The sequence below is a fragment of the Bactrocera neohumeralis genome, chromosome 4 (assembly GCF_024586455.1).
Source record: "Bactrocera neohumeralis isolate Rockhampton chromosome 4, APGP_CSIRO_Bneo_wtdbg2-racon-allhic-juicebox.fasta_v2, whole genome shotgun sequence".
Taxonomy (NCBI): Eukaryota; Metazoa; Arthropoda; class Insecta; order Diptera; family Tephritidae; genus Bactrocera; species Bactrocera neohumeralis.
The window spans coordinates 40,917,976-40,937,320 of NC_065921.1; the positions used below are offsets into that span (position 1 = coordinate 40,917,976).

The following is a 19,345-nucleotide window of genomic DNA, read 5'->3' on the forward strand; positions in this document are numbered from 1 at the left end:
TAAAAATGTTACTTTTTTAAGAGCGCCTTTGGTCCTAACACATCCTAAATTTTTATACTCTCGCAACAAAGTTGCTAAGGAGAGTATTATAGTTTTGTTCACATAACGGTTGTTTGTAAGTCCTAAAACTAAAAGAGTCAGATATAGGGTTATATATACCAAAGTGATCCGGGTGACGAGTAGAGTTGAAATCCGGATGTCTGCTGTCCGTCCGTCCGTCCGTCCGCCCGTGCAAGACGTAACTTGAGTAAAAATTGAGATATCATGATGAAACTTGGTACACGTATTCCTTGGCTCCATAAGAAGGTTAAGTTCGAAGATGGGCAAAATCGGCCAACTGCCACGCCCACAAAATGGCGGAAACCGAAAAGCTATAAAGTGTCATAACTAAGCCATAAATAAAGATATTAAAGTGAAATTTGACACAAAGAATCGCATTAGGGAGGGGGGCATATTTGGACGCAATTTTTTTGGAAAAGTGGGCGTGGCCCCGCCCCCTACTAAGTTTTTTGTACATATCTCGGAAACTACTATAGCTATGTCAACCAAACTCTATAGAGTCGTTTCCTTCATGCATTTCCTTATACAGTTCAAAAATGGAAGAAATCGGATAATAACCACGCCCACCTCCCATACAAAGGTTATGTTGAAAATCACTAAAAGTGCGTTAATCGACTAACAAAAAACGTCAGAAACACTAAATTTTACGGAAGAAATGGCAGAAGGAAGCTACACCCAGGCTTTTGTTTTAAAATTGAAAATGGGTGTGGCGTCGCCCACTTATGGACCAAAAACCATATCTCAGGAACTACTAGACCGATTTCAATGAAATTCGGTATAAAATATTTTCTTAACACCCTGACGACATGTACGAAATATGGGTGAAATCGGTTCACAACCACGCCTTCTTCCAATATAACGCTATTTTGAATTCCATCTGATGTCATAATATATACATTAGGAACCAATGATGATAGCGGAATAAAACTTTACACAAATACGGTATTTGAAAAATATGTAAATTACGGATAATGAAATCTCGATTATCACTTTATCATGCGAGAGTATAAAATGTTCGGTGACACCCGAACTTAGCCCTTCCTTACTTGTTAAATTTATATTTTGGGTTGGCGAACTGTGTAAACACACCAGCGACCGAGCCAAAAATATTTTTCCACTTCCGTCAAACTTCGGCGGCCTACTTAGAGACAAGAACTTTGGTAATATAATAAAGCGCCGTGTTATCAAATTCACCGTTTAGTTCTTCAGTTGCATTTTGATTTCCCCTCAAACTCCAACTTTATTTTGTTTACTTTGCACTGTGAAATCAATCTGCACTTATAGCCTTAAAATGTGCTTTTAACACAATCTCATTACTTTGAAAAATTAATTTGCACAAAACACACACTCGCACACAAACACACACACACACTTGCGCGCTTAGATAGCCAAATTTTCGATGCATTAGTGCCAACAACTAGAAAATTAACTTTTAAAGCCACCTCCAGCAGATAGGTAAGTGGTTTCTTGGCAATTTCCAGCGACGACCGTCTAAGTACAACTACAACACACTCCGCTCTTCTGCCAACCAAATTACGGCAAATTCATTAGCACACCTTAATTTCGCAAAACTTTCCACCTGCATTGCTGCCCCCTGTCCGCCTGTGTAACAGTCGCAGGCGAAGGACAAGCAACCGAGTCCTGTCTGTCGCACACACCCTACACTATGTATAACAGCATAAACAAAAGCAACTACTGCTAGGCAAGCAACCGACAATCGTCTTTAGAGGAGCTACCTCACCAACTACAACACCACCAACACTGCTACCACTCATGCTAATGCGCCTTCCAGGTAGTCTAGCATTGAATTGGAAATTAATCATCGAGATAAAGTGACACTTGACGCCATGTGAATATTTACGATGTTGGCCCAGCACCGGCGCTATAAAAACAAACAGCAAAACCAGCAACAAGGAAATTGAAGCTAAACAAAAACTCACAGGCTTCTAGGCAGGCGATAATTACAAACACAACAACAAAAGTAAGGAAGTGCTAAGCACCGGCGGAAGTGTGAAAAACTTTCGCCATTTGTGTGGATTTAAGCCGGGAGCGATATTCTGAAAAATTTGCCGAGTTTCCATAAAAATTGTTGGTGTTCTTTCTAGGGAGTAAGTGCAAGATGTGACTCAATGCTTTCGCAGATCAAATAAAAGTGAAAAGTGAACTCCCCTAAGTATATTTAACTATTTATGACCGAGGTAAATCGTTTAAAGACAACTAGAGAGATGGAATATGATGAACAATTTCCATCATATTAATCCTAAATTCGCATTCAACTAAGTTCTCGTTGCAATTTATATGAAGATTATATATTATAGATTATATTTTTATAGCCTTAATGATGGAGGCTTCTGCAGTACTAGATTCAATTCAACAAAAGGGGGTCTCTCATCTGAGGCTGTTTTCTTCCATTCATTGGAGGTGTTTTTTACGGGGCGGGTCCCAAACCCTGCGCACAACCCTGGGGAAGGATGTTTCGCCTTCTCAATTCAGCTCCCTTCAAACGGATGTTTTTTGGCTTATCAGAGTTGATTCAATATTTACTAGGTTTGGTCTCAATATTTTCATTGATCTTAAATAAGATTTCAAAAGGACTCAAGCGGTACAATCTCACTTTTTCTGAAAAGTAGGCGTGGTTGTTGTCCAATTTTGACACTTTTAAATCGCGTTGAGAGGATACCAAGGAGATATAGTCTAAAAAATGTATACCCACTCAGTAAATTTGTTTTGTTAAATATGAACTTGTATGCCACAGTAGTGGTGTCACTGCCATTTTTCACATTTTAATTAGCCTTAATGCGAACCTGATATATAATATCTTAATTTGAGACTTGGACTCTTCCTAGCAATCGGGTTTACATAACTGAACGCATCCAAAATATAAATTTTGAACCCATGTGCCTTCAACATTATTTGGAAATGTTTTGTAACTAAATTTACATATAGAACATTCGGGCATAGGTCGGTGGGTAATGGCGGCTGGCGAACACCGACTACACCACTTTTCAACTGGGAAGGAAGGTTCAAAGTAAACATAGAAAAAGATGCCTGGCGTGACTCTAAACATCTATATGGATGGCTCGAAAATGAACGATGGAGTTGGTTGGCGAATATACTGTCCAGAGTTAGGCATAACCCCGTTAGGCTAAGAACCAAAAACGAGATCTGCATTGGGACACCCATACATTGTCTATATGACCATCTGGACGGAAGCATCCGAAAAAAATCAAAACCCGATGAAACGAGCTACCTGGGTGCAAAACTCCAAAATCATGTGCAAACCGGTAGATCGGAAGTACAAAAAATTCTTATCAGCACTCCATAGAAGAGACTAGAGGAGCAAGGTCGGAATACTAACTGGTCACTGTCTGATGGCAACACTTGCAAAAGGTTCAGGTATTCTGGTATGAGTCTAGCATTGTTACGCTTCATACCCATAACATTAACGAAAATAAGTTGAGCCGATCCACAAGAGATGTTGAGTTCTATCTTCTTCGATGTAATCATCATTAACAGAGATGTATGGACGACTCGCATGAGACAAGTTCTTTATGAGCTCACGACCTTCACTGAATGATTTGTACCACTCATACACTTACAAGTATATCCATGACAAAATATGTTCTCCAAAATACTTTTGCAAAATTTGCAACGATTCCGTGGCCGTGATCCTTTTAGGGTCTTACAGCCGTTAAAACAAGAAGAAACTACTTTATCCTATATAATATGTTGCGTAAGTGTAAAAAAGAGTGAACAATCCTTTACTGTTGTTGTAGCGTAGCGGCATCAGTTACAGTAACAGTTCATATTTAGTCGACAGCTTTATTATGCCGTCCTTGAAGCCCTTGCTGCCCACTGTTTAAATAAATAAATATTCAGTTGCATAAGTAGTAAGGAATTATAGTGCACCACGAAAGGCGAAGGATAGTCATATACTATAATTATCAAACAAACTATAATACAATCCACACAACAGCGACAAAATCTAACGTTTGCATAGTTTGTCAAGTCGTTTATCCAGCGTCGCTGTCGCTCGTGCTTTATCGTTAACAATTTGTACGCAGCAACAACAACAACAGCAGATGAATTAGTTGTGTTCGTCGTCGTTGAGCCCGGGGCACGCCACGTGTCCAATAAATACAATAAATTACACCGGACAGGTAATGCAGTTAACACCACCCAGCGACGCCGCCTTCGTAGGTCGTAGTTCTTAGCGTCTTCTTAATGAAGCGACAGCGGATGCAATTTTCGTTAGAGGTCATTAATTAAATAATGTAACAATTTGTATGTGATTTTTGTGATCTCTTCTCTTTTCAAATTCAGAAGCGATAATAAATAGTTTGGAAGATAACTATTAGCGCGAGTCTATATTATTGTGACTAATGAGGGAGCTGGAGCGCTTACGTAATAATGCTGATAGTTATACGGCAGCACTTTGAGAAGGCAGTATGATGAAGAATGCAATTAAAACATTCACTTTGTCGCTGTCAAGCTGAAGTTTTGGCGATTATGGGAATTTATGAATGCAGTCCTCGAAAGTACTAAAATACAACTTATCATAGAGGAGGGTGCTCCAGGTTCGAGAATTTCGCAAGTCTGTGTGACTAAAGGAACTTTTCACGTCGGAAACATTTTGAAACACACATATTTTTAAAGAGCAGAGAAGATTTTGGAGGTTTCATACAAGTGTTGAAAATACCTGATTAAATAGTTAATTTCTCAGTAGGCTGCGAACGAGGCTAGGATGCCCGAAAAGAATAGGAAAACCAAATTTGCACGACAAAGAAGCACTCTTCATTCATGGACAACAAATATATTTTAACAATGAAACTCGATTTCTTTTGCATGACCACCACGGGCACGCTTGCAGAAGTCCAGACACTGAACCCAAATTTCGACGGTTTTCAAGCATAAATCGGCCGATAATGCTGCAATTTCACGTTCGATATTCGTACGATGTTCATCAATCATCGCTGGCTTGTTGACATAGACCATAGACTTGATGTAAATAACACTGTGGAACATTTTTGGGATTATTGTCTGGGGGGTGAGAAATTCCAAGTCAGGGTGATGGACTTGGTCAGTACAGTAAAACCCTCAAAGGGTTTGGCGTTCGTGTGTGTCAGTTTTTTCTATAACCTAGTACCATCACCCTGACTTGGAATTTCTCACCCCACAGATTAGCTGTTGTACGGTGTAAGCGGTGTCAAATCGCACGACCGAGGCGGCCAATTGAGTGGACCTTTTCGTGAGAAAACACGTTCACCAAAATTCGTTTTCAATAAATCGATTGTGCCGCCGTCCTGCTGGAACCACATATTGTCCAAGTCCAAGTCGCTGTCATTCAGCGGTGACGATTCCCATTCAGAGTAACGGTCTTGATTATCACGGAAGAAGTACGGCTCAATGACCCCCCCGGCCAATAAACCGCACCAAACTATAGTTTCTTCAAGATGCAATGCTGACTCATGTGGATTGCTACCTTACCAATAACACAAATTTTGCTTTTCTGCGAAGCCATTCAGACAGAAATGAGCCTCATTACCGGATAATTTTCAAGTTGTTGCTCAACCTAATTCACAAACATACGACGATTCCGGTGGTCAAGCGGCTCTTGCATAAATTTGATCCTGTAAGGATGTATGCCAAGATCTTTTCGCAAAATTAGCCACAACGATGTCACAGAGATGTCCAGCACTTGAGAACGACATGTAAGAGACTGATTTGGGTCTCCCTCAATTGATGCGCTAGCGGCAGCAATATTCTCAACACTACGGGCACTTCTTTGTCTCACTGGCAGGGGAACTTTTGTACTGTGCATGTGTATTCAAATTTTTCCACTAAACACTCAATTATTGATCTGAAAAACGATTATGACAACCATAATTAGGACGTAGTGCTCTTAAAGTTGAGGCCACTGGCTCCGACAAATTTTAATTTTTAGTAAATTTTCATAATTTTAATCTTTAAAACTAAAGAGAAATATCAAAAGAGCGGGAAAAATATGGCGTCCTTTGCTGTCCCCATCGATTTGCTTTTGTAGCGTCCCTATGATAAAACCTTGTAACAGTAGATTAAATGGGGATCAGCCCACTAGACAATCGATATATATTTATTTAGATAGGTGATATACCTATTGTTCAAGGAACTTTACCATAATTGTTATATGAGAATTTTTTATATATTGTCAAAAGTATTTAGACTGATTTGTAGATTTGGGACCTAATATAATGTTTCGTAAATCAATTGCAAGCAACTGTTATCTAACCACTGTTAGGTGGAAGGTAGGTATTGTCATCACATGCACATAGCACAGAGGTACATAGTTCGATTATGTGGGGACTCTTAACAAGCAGAACACATGAATATTGTGAATGTCAGCGTTAAGGGGGGAGCCTGCTTTAGAGGCTTAAAAAATTCGATTTTTTTAGGAGTTTTTTGGGAGGGAAAGAAATAATTGATTAAAGCGAAATTTCTACGGTTTATAGTTATATGTTTGAACATCATTCATAAATTTTGGATAGGAAAATTTTGGATACGAAATCTTTGATATTCTGCCTTTGGGAAGAAATTGCCCGATGCATCTCGCATGTGCATTTGTCGGACGGCGGGCAGGATACTAGCCGCAATTTCTGTCGGAAATAAAAAATTCAAAGAGATTTATATTTTTTAATTATTTATCTTCTAGTTAAACTAAAAAAATCCCAAACAAAAATTTACAATTTTACAAGTTTTTTATAAATTGAAAAAAAAGTGGTTTTTGACCAAAAAAAATTTTACTGTTGTTTAAAAATATGCTCAAACTTGACTTTTCTAATTTTTTAAATAGAAGATAATTTAATGCCAAAGATAATAAACTTTGCCCCAATTTCATACGACGTTTAGTTTTCTTTTTATCCTTCCCGCCAATTAATCGTAAAAATTAAAAACCGAGAAATCGCGCGTCAAAGTTTTTGCTTTTTGCCCAAGCGCTTATACATATGTATATGTATCTGTTAGACGCTCGGTCCCTATTTCCCTTCCAGCTTCGAAAATATTTCGAATTCCCATCTATAACTTTGGGGACATATTCTTAGATTATTTTTAAAGAGATTTAAGCAAAAACAAAAAAATCGATTTTTTTTAAGCTTCTAAAGCAGGTTCAAGTCTTTTTAAGTATACGGAAATATTTTTCAGCTTAGGTAAACGTAAGAAATTTATATTTCGAGCTATTTTATTTTTGTTTGAAACCTAATAATAAGCATTGAAAACCGACTAATAAGCATTAAGGTAAATAAATACTTGTAATTTCTCCATCTTGGAGTAAGAATACAATTTTTCAATTTTTAATTCCGATTTTGGAACTAAATTTTTAATCCAAGATGTTGGCATTAATTCGGTTTTTGGGATAACAATTTTTTTCAATCGTGTTTTTCGGATTACAATTTTTTTCAACCACGCATTTGGGACTAAAAATTTAAAAATTATTTTTAATACAAATTTTGGGATTACAAAAAAAAACAAAAACCATTTTAAATCTCTTTTCGTCATATGGGACAAAATAATGCAATTCGATATTATTATTATTTCAAAAGTATAAGTTAAAAGAATTCCAGCGCACTTGAAAAGCCGCATGCCACTAATTAATATTTCGCAAATAATATGCGGCATTGAAGCGCCAAAAACACAATATTCTTCAATATAAATTTTTAAGCTTGCCAAACTTTGCGGACAAAGTCACCGCGTTGGACGAAGCCTTTTTCTAAAACATGTGCACTAATTGATTTAAAATAAATCTAAACACATCAGAACACCAACAACAAAAACGAGACTAAGTAACTAAACAAATCTGCCAAAAATTGTTTACGGTAGGTAGCAAAAATCTGCTCGGATTGGAGCGGCGCCAAGCACAAGTGCAGCCAGCTAACCAAAGAGGCAGCCACAAGGGGAAACCACCATTGAAAATTATTAATTAAACTTACCGTCAGCGTTGATTTCCGTTGTGCTCTGCTGTGGACTCAGGAATACATACACTGCAACGAGAAAGAGAGAGAGAGACGGTGAGGAAAGTGAGTATGTGTGTAAGAATAGGAAATGCAATTAATCAACCCAGAAAATAACAAGGATATAGAAAGCAAACATCTGCTGGCAATTTTCAGTGGCTGTGTGTTCGTGTTTGTATTGAAAATTCAAAAACAAAAAAATTGAAAAAATGAAAAGAACTATAGAGCCAATTCTGCGAAGTGTTAGCGCGAGCTTTATGGCGTTGGACGCTTGCGGGAAAGCACACACAGACCAGGTGGCTAACAAGTAGAGAAACAAACCAATTGGAATGAAATTAAAAACACAAAACAAACAAAAAACGACATTAAAACAAAACAAGACAAAACGTTAACTTCGGCTGCGCCGAAACTCTAATACCCTTGACAGGTGCATTTTTTATAGCATAAAAGGGTACAAAAAGATTTTTTCCTGATTTTGATCGGTCAGTTTATATGGCAGCTATATGTTATAGTGGTCCGATCTGAACAGTATGTTCGGATATTGTAGCGATACCTCAATATATTAATGACGAAACTTTATCAAATAAAAAAGTTTTCCATAGATGGACTTGAGTTGGAGCGATCACTTCGTAGGGCAACTATTGCTATACATAGATGTCCGATATCGGCTATTGCGACAAATGAGCAGCTTCTTAGTAACAAAGGGACGGGTGCAAAATTTTAGATCAATATGTCGAAGTATGAGGGCCTAGTTCGCATCTATTCATACGGGCGGACAGATAGACAGACATGGCTCTAGCTTGTGAAGCTGATAATTTATATATTTGTATTTTTATTATGTAGGGTTTCCGACGACACCCTGTTCAGGTTGTTAAAAGGAACACAAATGGTGTTGAAAATCGAAAACTCATCAAGCGTAACAAAATTTGTACAAAAAAGCGCTGTTGAACCCAAACAACAAGCTGTTTGTTGTCAAAGTGGAGTATATGTATGTGTTGCGGGGTTGATTCCACGGAGATAAGTACAGTGGTCCTGATGTAATTTATTAATCGCTCGAAAATGGACGATGGAGGTGGTGCGGGAATTTACTGTCCAGAGTTAGGCATAAGGCAACCTTTTAAGTTGCCGGACCACTGCAGCATATTTCAAGCTGAGGTCCTTGTTATTGCGAAAATCGCGGAGCTGGCCTCTAATGCACCTGCAGGAAAGCAGCAATCAAGGCAGTAACCTCGATTCGCATATCGGCTAGAAATGTCTTGAGAAGAAGAACCCAAAACTGTGATCAAAATTGGGAAACCTATGCATTGTCTATATGAGGATCTGAAGGGAAGCTTGGTAAAGAAAATCTAAACCCAATAGAACAAGCTGTCTGGGTGCAAAACTGCAAAAGTCATATGCAACATGGTAGATCGGAAGTACACAAAATTCCTATTAGCACTAGATAGAAGAGACTGTAGGAACATGATCGGAGTACTAACTGGTCACTGTCTGGTAACAACACATTCCCGCAGAATGAGTATGATAGAAAAAACTGTAGGAAATGTCTAGAGCGAAGCTCCAAGGAAACAATAGGTCTCTTGTACACTTGTCTCGCATTTGGGATTACTGGGGTCCCCACGGTAGGATGCACTGGAGTAGGTAACGATAGTGAGGCCACAGAGTCTGTTAAATTACGCGTCAAGCCCAGACTTCCTAAAAGATTACTACTTCTCATGGACCTACTTAATAACTGAACTCTTTCTGATACCGCAAAAGACCAAAAATAGTCTATGCGTGGCTCATAGACTAATATAACTAAATCTGGTTTTATTTGAAAATGTTTCATGCTTTGACCATTCCGAACTTTGGTTCGTTTGGGGAACATAGCAGGGGCACAAGAATTAGCGTTCCCCAAAGGTTTGTCACTAAACAGTTTACGACTTCTGTCGAGATAGACTAAAAGCATGACAAAATGTCAGTAAATAACTGAAGATTCTACTATCCGAAAACTAACATAAAACTTAACCTAACGTTCAGATTAGTCCGTAATTCCAATTAACTCAATTACAGCAAAATTCATAAGAAACATTCAATTTCTCTCAAATAACTAGAAGCTGGATGAACGCTTTATCAGCTTTGAAGAACTATTGAGCTCTCATGCTATGATATCATCAGAGTTTTGTAGTAGACTCCAGATATCCAAAAATTAAAAATAATATCTAAAATTATTTAAAAGGGCTATTATTCAAGAGGAACAGTACTTATCACACAACTGTGGGGTCGTTTATTTTTAAAATATTGGGGTATTGAAATCAGTGGGTTATAAGCTTACAGACGATATTAATTATATAAAGGCAATGACAAACATTCAACTTGAAAGTTTAAAAAGCTCCACATTAAACCATCCAGCAAAAGAAAAAGTCGCCCCTACACATTCGAGACAAAAGATCAACACTGACGGCATTTGACTGGAAATGCCCAGGCGATTGAGGTAGACAACAAATGTTTGTTGTTACAACTGGATTTAGTGGAGCGACGTAGAAATCCCGGCTGCTGCAGCCACAGGTGTACACCAAAAGCGTAAACGGAGCACATAAGAGACCCAACCATTGTGTTGGCGCTGCCGGTGCGTTTCCATGTTCTGTGTATTGTTTTGTGCCTGTTCGTTGGGCGTCAACATGGCAAAGTTGTTTATCAGTTTTAGGAAATATTTTTGGACCGAGTACACATGGCGGGCGTGTGGGCCTAACGGTATGGCTGCCGGTATATGTGTTTGTAATGCCATGAATTTAGTTCACTCAAATGCTGTGTTGTGTACATTACTCACACACGCACACATACATATGTACGCATATGTGTAGGGACGCTAATATTTAAAATGCGAAAACAGCGAGGAGTTTTAGAAAACATAGAATCTCGTTATGTACTTGAGCACTACAAGCGCCAAGTTAATTGGTTACGCAGCCAAAGCCGGAGTGTTTAGGTAAAAAAGACAACTACAACAACAACTGCAGCGATAAAGCGGTCTCGTGGCAGGCAGTAAATGCACAGTTGACTATCTCTTGCCCACCAACTAAAAGTTACGCCCACCACGCGGCCCTTGCCGGTTGCTCTTCATACTCTATCCCTTCCACTCCACTTCCAACTATCCACAGCCACTGGCGCACAGCTCTAATACTCGGTCGAGTAAGTTGCAATTTTTGCGCGGCTTAAAGTGTCGACAGCCAGCAGGCTGTTGCATGCCACTAAGTCTGCGACCACTACTGATAATAACAGTAAAGCTTTGGACTGTCAAAATGCTTATCGACAGTTGGTGCAATTTACCTGCGACGCGCATTTCTGATGGCGATAAGTGTTTTGATGGCGGTCGCATTCAAAGGCAAAACAAAAATAACAAACAACGAAACAGAAATTACACGTTCGAAACCGGTTAGAGGTAAGCATATGCCGCACACTGAATGTCACGTGATAAGCTGCAACAACAGAAAAACTTAATCCTGCAACTTCGGTGAACAAATATGACAAACCCTGATGAAGGTCCGTTGAGATAAATCGAGCTGGAGGCAAAAACAATAAAACGGTTTTGAAAACATCGAAAGAATTTTGAGTCTTAAACTATTTAGTGACAAGTCTGTGGAGAACGCTACTCCTGGTGCTGTCTGCTATGTTAATCAAATCAACTAAATTTCGGAAAAATCAAAGCACGAAGGATTTACATATAAAAACTTATTGACAGGTGATCCAAGTAGAGGTACTTTTTGTCAATAAGTTTTTTTTGTCATGTTATTTTTGTTCAGTATTGTTTGACATTTCATCAATGTGTTTCGCGAGCTTTGCTCAAGTTAGAGTCAACATAATCGGCCTACTGAGCATACTATTCGCAGCATCATCACACATCTTGAGACCCAGTATTCATTATTGGATAATATTCGACCGAATAAACCACGTAATGAGGAAAATATAGCAGCCCTAGCTAAGGTGTGCACGAAAACCGTGGAGAGTCGATTCGGCGCCGGACTCGGACGGACTTATGGACTTAGCATTTTACGTCGAGATATTAAATTGAAAGCGTACAAAACACAGCCTGTGTAAGAACTGCAGCCTCTCGACCTTCCCAACTGACATCGCTCCGCTCTATGAAAAGTTCCAAGAAGATCCGACGTTTCCGAGCCAAATTTTGTTTAGCGATGAGGCCCATTTCTAGCTCAATTTAGATGTAAACAAGCAAAATTGTCGCATCGGAGACGAAGAGCAACCTGAAAAGATTAAAGTGCTGCCATTTCATCTAGAAAAAACAACGGTTTGGTGTTTGGCTTGTGGGCCAATGGAATCATCAATTGATATTTCTTCAAAAATGATGTCGGTGAGAAAGTAAACATTAATGGCGACGCCGTGATAACCGACTATTTGATGCCTGAAATTGAAACTCGTGATCTCGGCGAACAAGATCATGTGATATCACATCGTCAGAATTTTTCGTGTGGGAATATGTAAAGTCTAAAGTCTATGCGGACAATTCCGCTTCAATTCAGGTCTTTCGGCGGTTACCAGTCGAAATGCTCGAAAGAGTTTTCGAAAATTGGACTCGACGGATGGACTATCTGAGTCGTAGCCACGCCCAACATTTTAAAGAGATAATCTACATCAAATAAATGCAACAGAATGTTCTTTCGAATGATAATAAACATTTCCCATTAAATTTGAAGTTTCTGAGTTTTTTCTTTAAAAAAAAAGTAGGGAACCTCGGAATGGATGCCCCTTTATATCTTATTTGGGGGTGATTTTAATATAATATTCGCTATACTATATTCATTATAATCCATTCACGATATCGTCGAATAATGAATGTTGGATTCTTCAAAGCCCATTTTTGCCTAGCTTTCTCTAATAGCCAAAACAAGAAATATAGCTTCTAGTCCTCGCAGTCAGCATCTTTCCTTTAGAATGCTCGGAAACCAAACTGTAAATATTTACCATATATACAATAAGCTTAAGGGCGAGGTAATTTCACAGTATTAGGCTAGGGTCAAATAGAAGAAATAGAGGGAATAAATAATATAATATGTGTTCCGATTGCCTGCACCCAACATTAGATATTGTCGCAATCACTTAATGATATATATTTGAAAATTATCATGCCATAAGTAAATAATTATAATATTATACATACATATATGTAAGAACATTTTCAAAACGCATCGGCTGCAAGCAAGAGCTATGTATAAGACAATTGACTTACATAAAACACCTTAAAATATCTGTAATCACAAGGATATATCTATGCACACCCTGCCCTCGGCATTATACCATCCAATCTATACCCGTGTATATCTTTGCAAACTAATTTATTGCTAAAGTGCCAATTTCTAAAACTTTTCACTTGCTGCCGCACCAAAAACGCCGCAGAACAACGTTCAATGGAAAATGTAAAATAATTTAGCTACAAGTAGGTGGAAGAAAAACTGAAACTTAAACCGAAAGTTCTCAAAGAAAACTCTGAACTTTTGCTACTAAAACGAAAAAGGCGTATAAACGCTAAGTAAGTGGCTAAGTATGTATGTATCTAACTGAGTATAGTGCTCGGCGAACCGGGCATTAGTGAAACTTACACCAAACAGTGAATCCCAGCGCGACCAGCGCTGTGACGATGAGCCCAATATTCGACACAACCTTCACGAAAAACGATGATGAATTGCTAAACGGTTGTGCGGAGCAAGTTTGCAGCAACGTGTTGGCGCCCAGTATGGGGATCTGGAAGAGAAGAGAGTAAAAGTATTGATTATACAGGCATTGACAGGGCAAAAGTACAGCAAGTGGGGATACAATTAAAATATACATGAGAAAAGCGGAAATAAGAAATTTGTAGAATAAAAAGTAAAGTTGTAGTTTTATCGGGGTTTAAGCAGAAAATAGTGGAAAACGATTTTCATAGTCAAATTATTTTAGCTTTGATGATTGTACTACGTGTATAGTATAAGTAAGTGATATTTTGCTAAAAAGACTAATATAATATATCAATACCAGTGCAATTTAAAGAAGGGATTAGTTTTACTTTCTCATTTACTTTTGTACTTATTGATAGTTTTATAGAAGATATTTGAGACAAGACAGAGGTTGAAAAATGAGACCGACGGTTTTTATACTCTAAATAGGGTAAAGGTTTGCCACAAAATTTGTAACACCAGGAAGGAAAGGTCGGAGACTCAATAAAATATATATATAAATTATCGGCGTGACAAGCTGAGTTGATTAAGCAATGTCCGAATGTCAGTCTGTCTGTTTGTCTATATATGAACAAACTAATCCCTCAGATTTTGAGGTATCGCACTTAATTTTTGCACTTTTCATTTTCTTTTTAAAAAGCTGCTCATTTGACCGGGATCATAATAGCATATAGCTACCATACAGACTGAACGCTCAGAATCAAATTCTGTACGGAAAAATTTTTTATTTCACAAAATATCTTCACAAAGTTCGACATGAATTATTGCCCCAGAAATGTTACACTATCCGAATATTTTTTTTAGATCGGATCACTATAGCACATAGCTGCCATGCAGATCTTTTCTGCTCTTTCCTCTGTCGTGACAAGGAGTGCCAACTCGGCGGTATTCGTCAAAATTATTGAGCGATTGCTCAACAATTGCAACAGCATATGCAACGATTTCATCTCTTACCTAGCATACTCGTGGTTAAGAAGGTTCGAGGGAACGTTCTAACCAAATGTCAGTGAAACACCCTGCTTATTGTCCAAAAGTCTAGATTTTCTGACAAAAATCTCTCTATTCACGATCACGATCTTCCGACTTTTCGATGTAATTTTTGTAGTACGATTGATGTTATACTTCAAAAGAGCTCCCAGTATCGGCGATTTCTTTTGGAGACTTTTATAATGAGGTTTTAGAACAGGAAAACTCGCAGAAGAGACAATTTCAAGTTCGTTTTCATTGATTTCTCAGAGTGTGGACTCATTGCTCACGTTATTTTTTCAAGATGTCTTTAGAATGTCAGAACGATTGTGGCATAACTGGAGTACTAAGGACTATATCAACAATAGCACTAATTGCCATTCAGCACAAAGCAGTCGTGGATATTGAAGGCAGAAGTGCGCTCTAAGACTCTGTGAAGCTGAGCATATGAAGAGGTCCGAACAAGGGCACTATGAAACTCTCTCCTCCTTCAATTGCATTCCGGTAAACTTGTATCCCTGCTACTCGTGACGGCTTTTTCTCTGCTCACATACCGAAGAGGAATATGTGAATGAAGAAGAGTCACTTGAGAAGAGGCGCAGTGAGCTTTTTCATGGATGGTCGAAATTAGGATGGAAATTGGGAAGAAGAGTTTTCTATAACTTAGCTTTGGGCTACCGCACTACTGTAGTGCTTTTCGGGCAGAAGTGGCTGCTGTTAAGATTGCTGTAGACTTACTGCTAAGAAGTGTAACCTTTTTCAGGGAATTGAGCATTCACATTCTCTGTGTGCTCAAAGTTAGCCAAGGAATGTCTGTTCTCATTAGAATCTGCATCAAGCTACTTCATCATCAGACTCGTTTGGCTGTCTTGGTCATAGCAAAATCGCTAGAAACTGTAAATCCGATGAACTAGCAAGAGGGGACATTCGCTCACATTCAAGTGCTTTCTCGCACTAGACCGGTTGACGACCAGAACATAAACAAGAAAAAACGTTAACTTCGGCTGCACCGAAGCTAATATACCCTTCACGGGTGCATTTCCTTTAGTAACTATGTGTTCAGTTTGTATGGAAGCTATATGCTATAGTTAACCGATCTGAACAATTTCTTCGGAGATTACATTGTTGCCTTAGAAAATAATCTATACCAAATTTGGTGAAGATACATTGTCAAATGTGAAAGTTTTCCATACAAGAACCTGATTCCGATCATTTAGTTTGTATGGCAGCTATATGCTATAGTTAATTGATCTAAACAATTTCTTCGGAGATTACATTGTTGCCTTAGAAAGTAATCTATACCAAATTTGGTGAAGATACATTGTCAAATGTGAAAGTTTTCCATACAAGAACTTGATTCCGATCGTTCAGTTTGTATGGTAGCTATATGCTATAGTTAACCGATCTGAACAATTTCTTCGGAGATTACATTGTTGCCTTAGAAAATAATCTATACCAAATTTGGTGAAGATACATTGTTAAATGTGAAAGTTTTCCATACAAGAACTTGATTCCGATCGTTCAGTTTGTATGGTAGCTATATGCTATAGTTAACCGATCTGAACAATTTCTTCGGAGATTACATTGTTGCCTTAGAAAATAATCTATACCAAATTTGGTGAAGATACATTGTCAAATGTGAAAGTTTTCCATACAAGAACCTGATTCCGATCGTTCAGTTTATATGACAGCTATATGTTATAGTGGTCCGATATCGGCCGTTCCGACAAATGGGCAGCTTCTTGTTTGCAAAATTTCAAAAGGATATCTTAATATACCCTGTTCAGTGTATAAAAATTGATTGCCCTTAGCAAAGTTCATCAATCGTAATCATAAAGAGTTCTTACTGAACATTGTCCAGTAGAGATTTATGCGGACGCAAGTTGTATGCAGAAGAGTAAGATGAAAATATCCTCAATTGTCGAAGACTTTGAGGTTGAAACATCTCTGCTGTTCCAAGGTGTACTAATGAGTTGAGGAGTTTGTATTTGGAGGACAAAACTTAGCTGAACAAGACATTAGAAGTATTTTGAAGTTTAGGCAAATACCTCAACGCTTACAAAATGTGTTGAAATTTACATGTAAGGAAACAAGTACTTCGCTGGACGGTCTCTAAAACTGTTAATCAACTGTTATTTAGCGATTCAAGTAAATAACCCAACTAATTACGCCACTTTTGTAAAAGCCAACGCTGTGATTCACATACAAAACTTTCACCTTGAAATAATTTTTAAGCAAATAGAATTGTACACATTTAACGGGCACCTCGACCCGAGGCCAGTTGACCAACCCACCGCTCAAGGTAATTAAAGAGACAAATGATCGCTAATCAATGCGATGCCCCTTAAGCAACAAAAAGATCCGCTAAATATAACAAAAACGCATTAATTCCAACAAAATTAACCTCAAATTAACAAAACAATGTGGTGGAAAAAGTAAGCGTCCGCGGATTAAATTAATCTCGGCAAATGAGTGGAGAACAATCGAAGCAACCAAAGGCTCTGGGCGAAATATCGCTTGCTGAAGACAATAAAAATTAAATTTGAATAACTTGAGGTTGAATAAGAAATGGCCAAAAGGAGATAATAAAAATAAATTGTTTACAAACAAATTGGGACAATTTATGAGTGTGGACATGGACATCAAACTGCCCAAAGAGAGAGAGAAATACTCGAAAAATTTACTTGTAATTGACTTTCGAAGGGCAGCCGCTTGAAATATAAACTGCTGCCAATCAAATCAGAGCCGCAATTAAAGAAAGCTTTATTGAAATCTAATTTATTTATTTTTATTTTTATCTCTTCCCTATCCTCTTGTTGTTTGTCTGCTTGTGCTTGATTATTTGGGCTGAAGAAAAATTAGGAAAGCCAGACAGCTTAATAGCTGTGAGACAAAAGTGAGTAATGAGGAAGGGGGAGGTCACAAGTGTGAAACAGACAGAGTTAATCGCATTAGAGGGCATTTGAATCAATGAGAATATGGAAAATGAAAGCAAAAAGTTTGAAAAATATAAAAATGCAAGCATAATGAAAGCGCGACAGAAGTAAGCAACTTAAAGCAAACAAAAAAAAAAAAACAAAACACTGGGAGGCTTAAAGCAAACCTAACAGGTGGGGACTTTCAATGCGTATGTTTTTACTAAAACATGAGTGATTTGTGAAAAATAAAAAAGTATTATACCCTAAACAGGGTATACCCTAAACAGGGTATACCCTAAACAGGGTATACCCTAAACAGGGTATACCTTTAGAAAGCTAGTATTCTTCAAGCATAACCATAAATTTTTATTTCATATATGATGAGAAATTCGAATGGCACATGATGAAAGGTCGTGACAAGAAAGCATTGTAGAAACTGACATCGAACTTATGCTTTCGAAAGAAAGAAAAAAGAAGATAAGCTCACTTTTCGGAAGTCACATAGGCTTTTGTACCGTGGTTTAGCTCAACTGGTTACAGTAATACAACACACCAAGCGTAATGTGTATATTTTGCCGTACTCGGATCTAGAATCCCGTTCCAAAGGGGTCTTCCAATTCAAATACACCAGAGTAGAACTGATAAAGAACATGCATCAGCTTCTTTGTAGAATATGGTAGGTCAAAAGCATGCCCGACGATTGGAGTTTAAGTGTGCTCTGCCCAATCCACAAAAAGGGATATCCCACAATCTGCGCCAACTACCGTGAGATAAGCCTCTTCAACATCGCATAAACGATTCTACCGAGCGTACTGTGTGAAAAACACCACCATCAACAAACTGATTGTGGCTTTATGCATGGAAAAGCAACAACTGACTAGATATTCACCATGCACTGTTTGACAACACGAAAAGAAACCATCTTTATGCCGTTTTGTCTGAATTTGGTGTCCCCGCTTGAATAAATTGACGTTGAGCAATACCAAAAGCTACGTAAGGATCGGGAATGACCTTTCCGAGCCGTTCGATAGCAAACGAACGAGAGCAAGACGAAATACTATATATCCTTTCATCAAACAGTAGACGTATACGCGACTTGGCTACGTCACTGTTTACAGTCATAACTTTGAAGTCGTGGATAATTTTGTCTGTTGGAATCAGCATCAACAACAAGGTCAGCCTCAAAACTCAACGCAGAATATCTTATGCCTACAAGTGCTACTTCCGACTGAATAGGCAATTGAGAAGTAAAGGCCTCTTTCGATAAACAAAGACCAAATTCTACAAGTTACTCATCATCCTCGTCCTGTTATATGGCGCCGAGGCATAGACAATGACAAGATCTAATGCGCAGTGGCAACGGCGAGCGATGAGTTGGAGATATACTACGACATGGATATAGTTCAGTGAATTAAGAGACAAGGCTACAATGGCTAGGTCATGCCGAAATGGACGAAAACACTAAAGCTCTAAAAGTATTCGACCCAGTACACGCTGGGGGAAGCAGAGGAAGGTGGAAAAGGACCAGGCTACTGGCGCGCTTCGATCTTAATATATTAGGTAGGAGCAGTTCGAAAGATGAAGTTCAGCTAAACTTTAAAATTTCGAAATTTCTTACATAAAATTGCAACCGATCTGTCGTAATAGGTTTTCTCACTCTCCAATCAGCGTCAACCCAATCCTCGGATACTTTTAAAATATTTAGTGTATTTGAAAT

The 19,345-nt window shown here is 38.3% G+C and overlaps 1 protein-coding gene across 1 annotated transcript in view; it reads right to left on the bottom strand.

The window, feature by feature from the left end:
- LOC126756212 (nuclear pore membrane glycoprotein 210) overlaps window positions 1–19,345 on the bottom strand; it is a 128,901-nt gene that overhangs the window by 17,332 nt on the left and 92,224 nt on the right. Inside the window, exons 22-23 of the mRNA XM_050469092.1 lie at window positions 13,631–13,772; window positions 8,022–8,072 (exon numbers count right to left, since the gene is read on the bottom strand). Coding sequence (XP_050325049.1) covers window positions 8,022–8,072; window positions 13,631–13,772 — 193 coding nt within the window. The remainder of the gene's footprint in view (window positions 1–8,021; window positions 8,073–13,630; window positions 13,773–19,345) is intronic.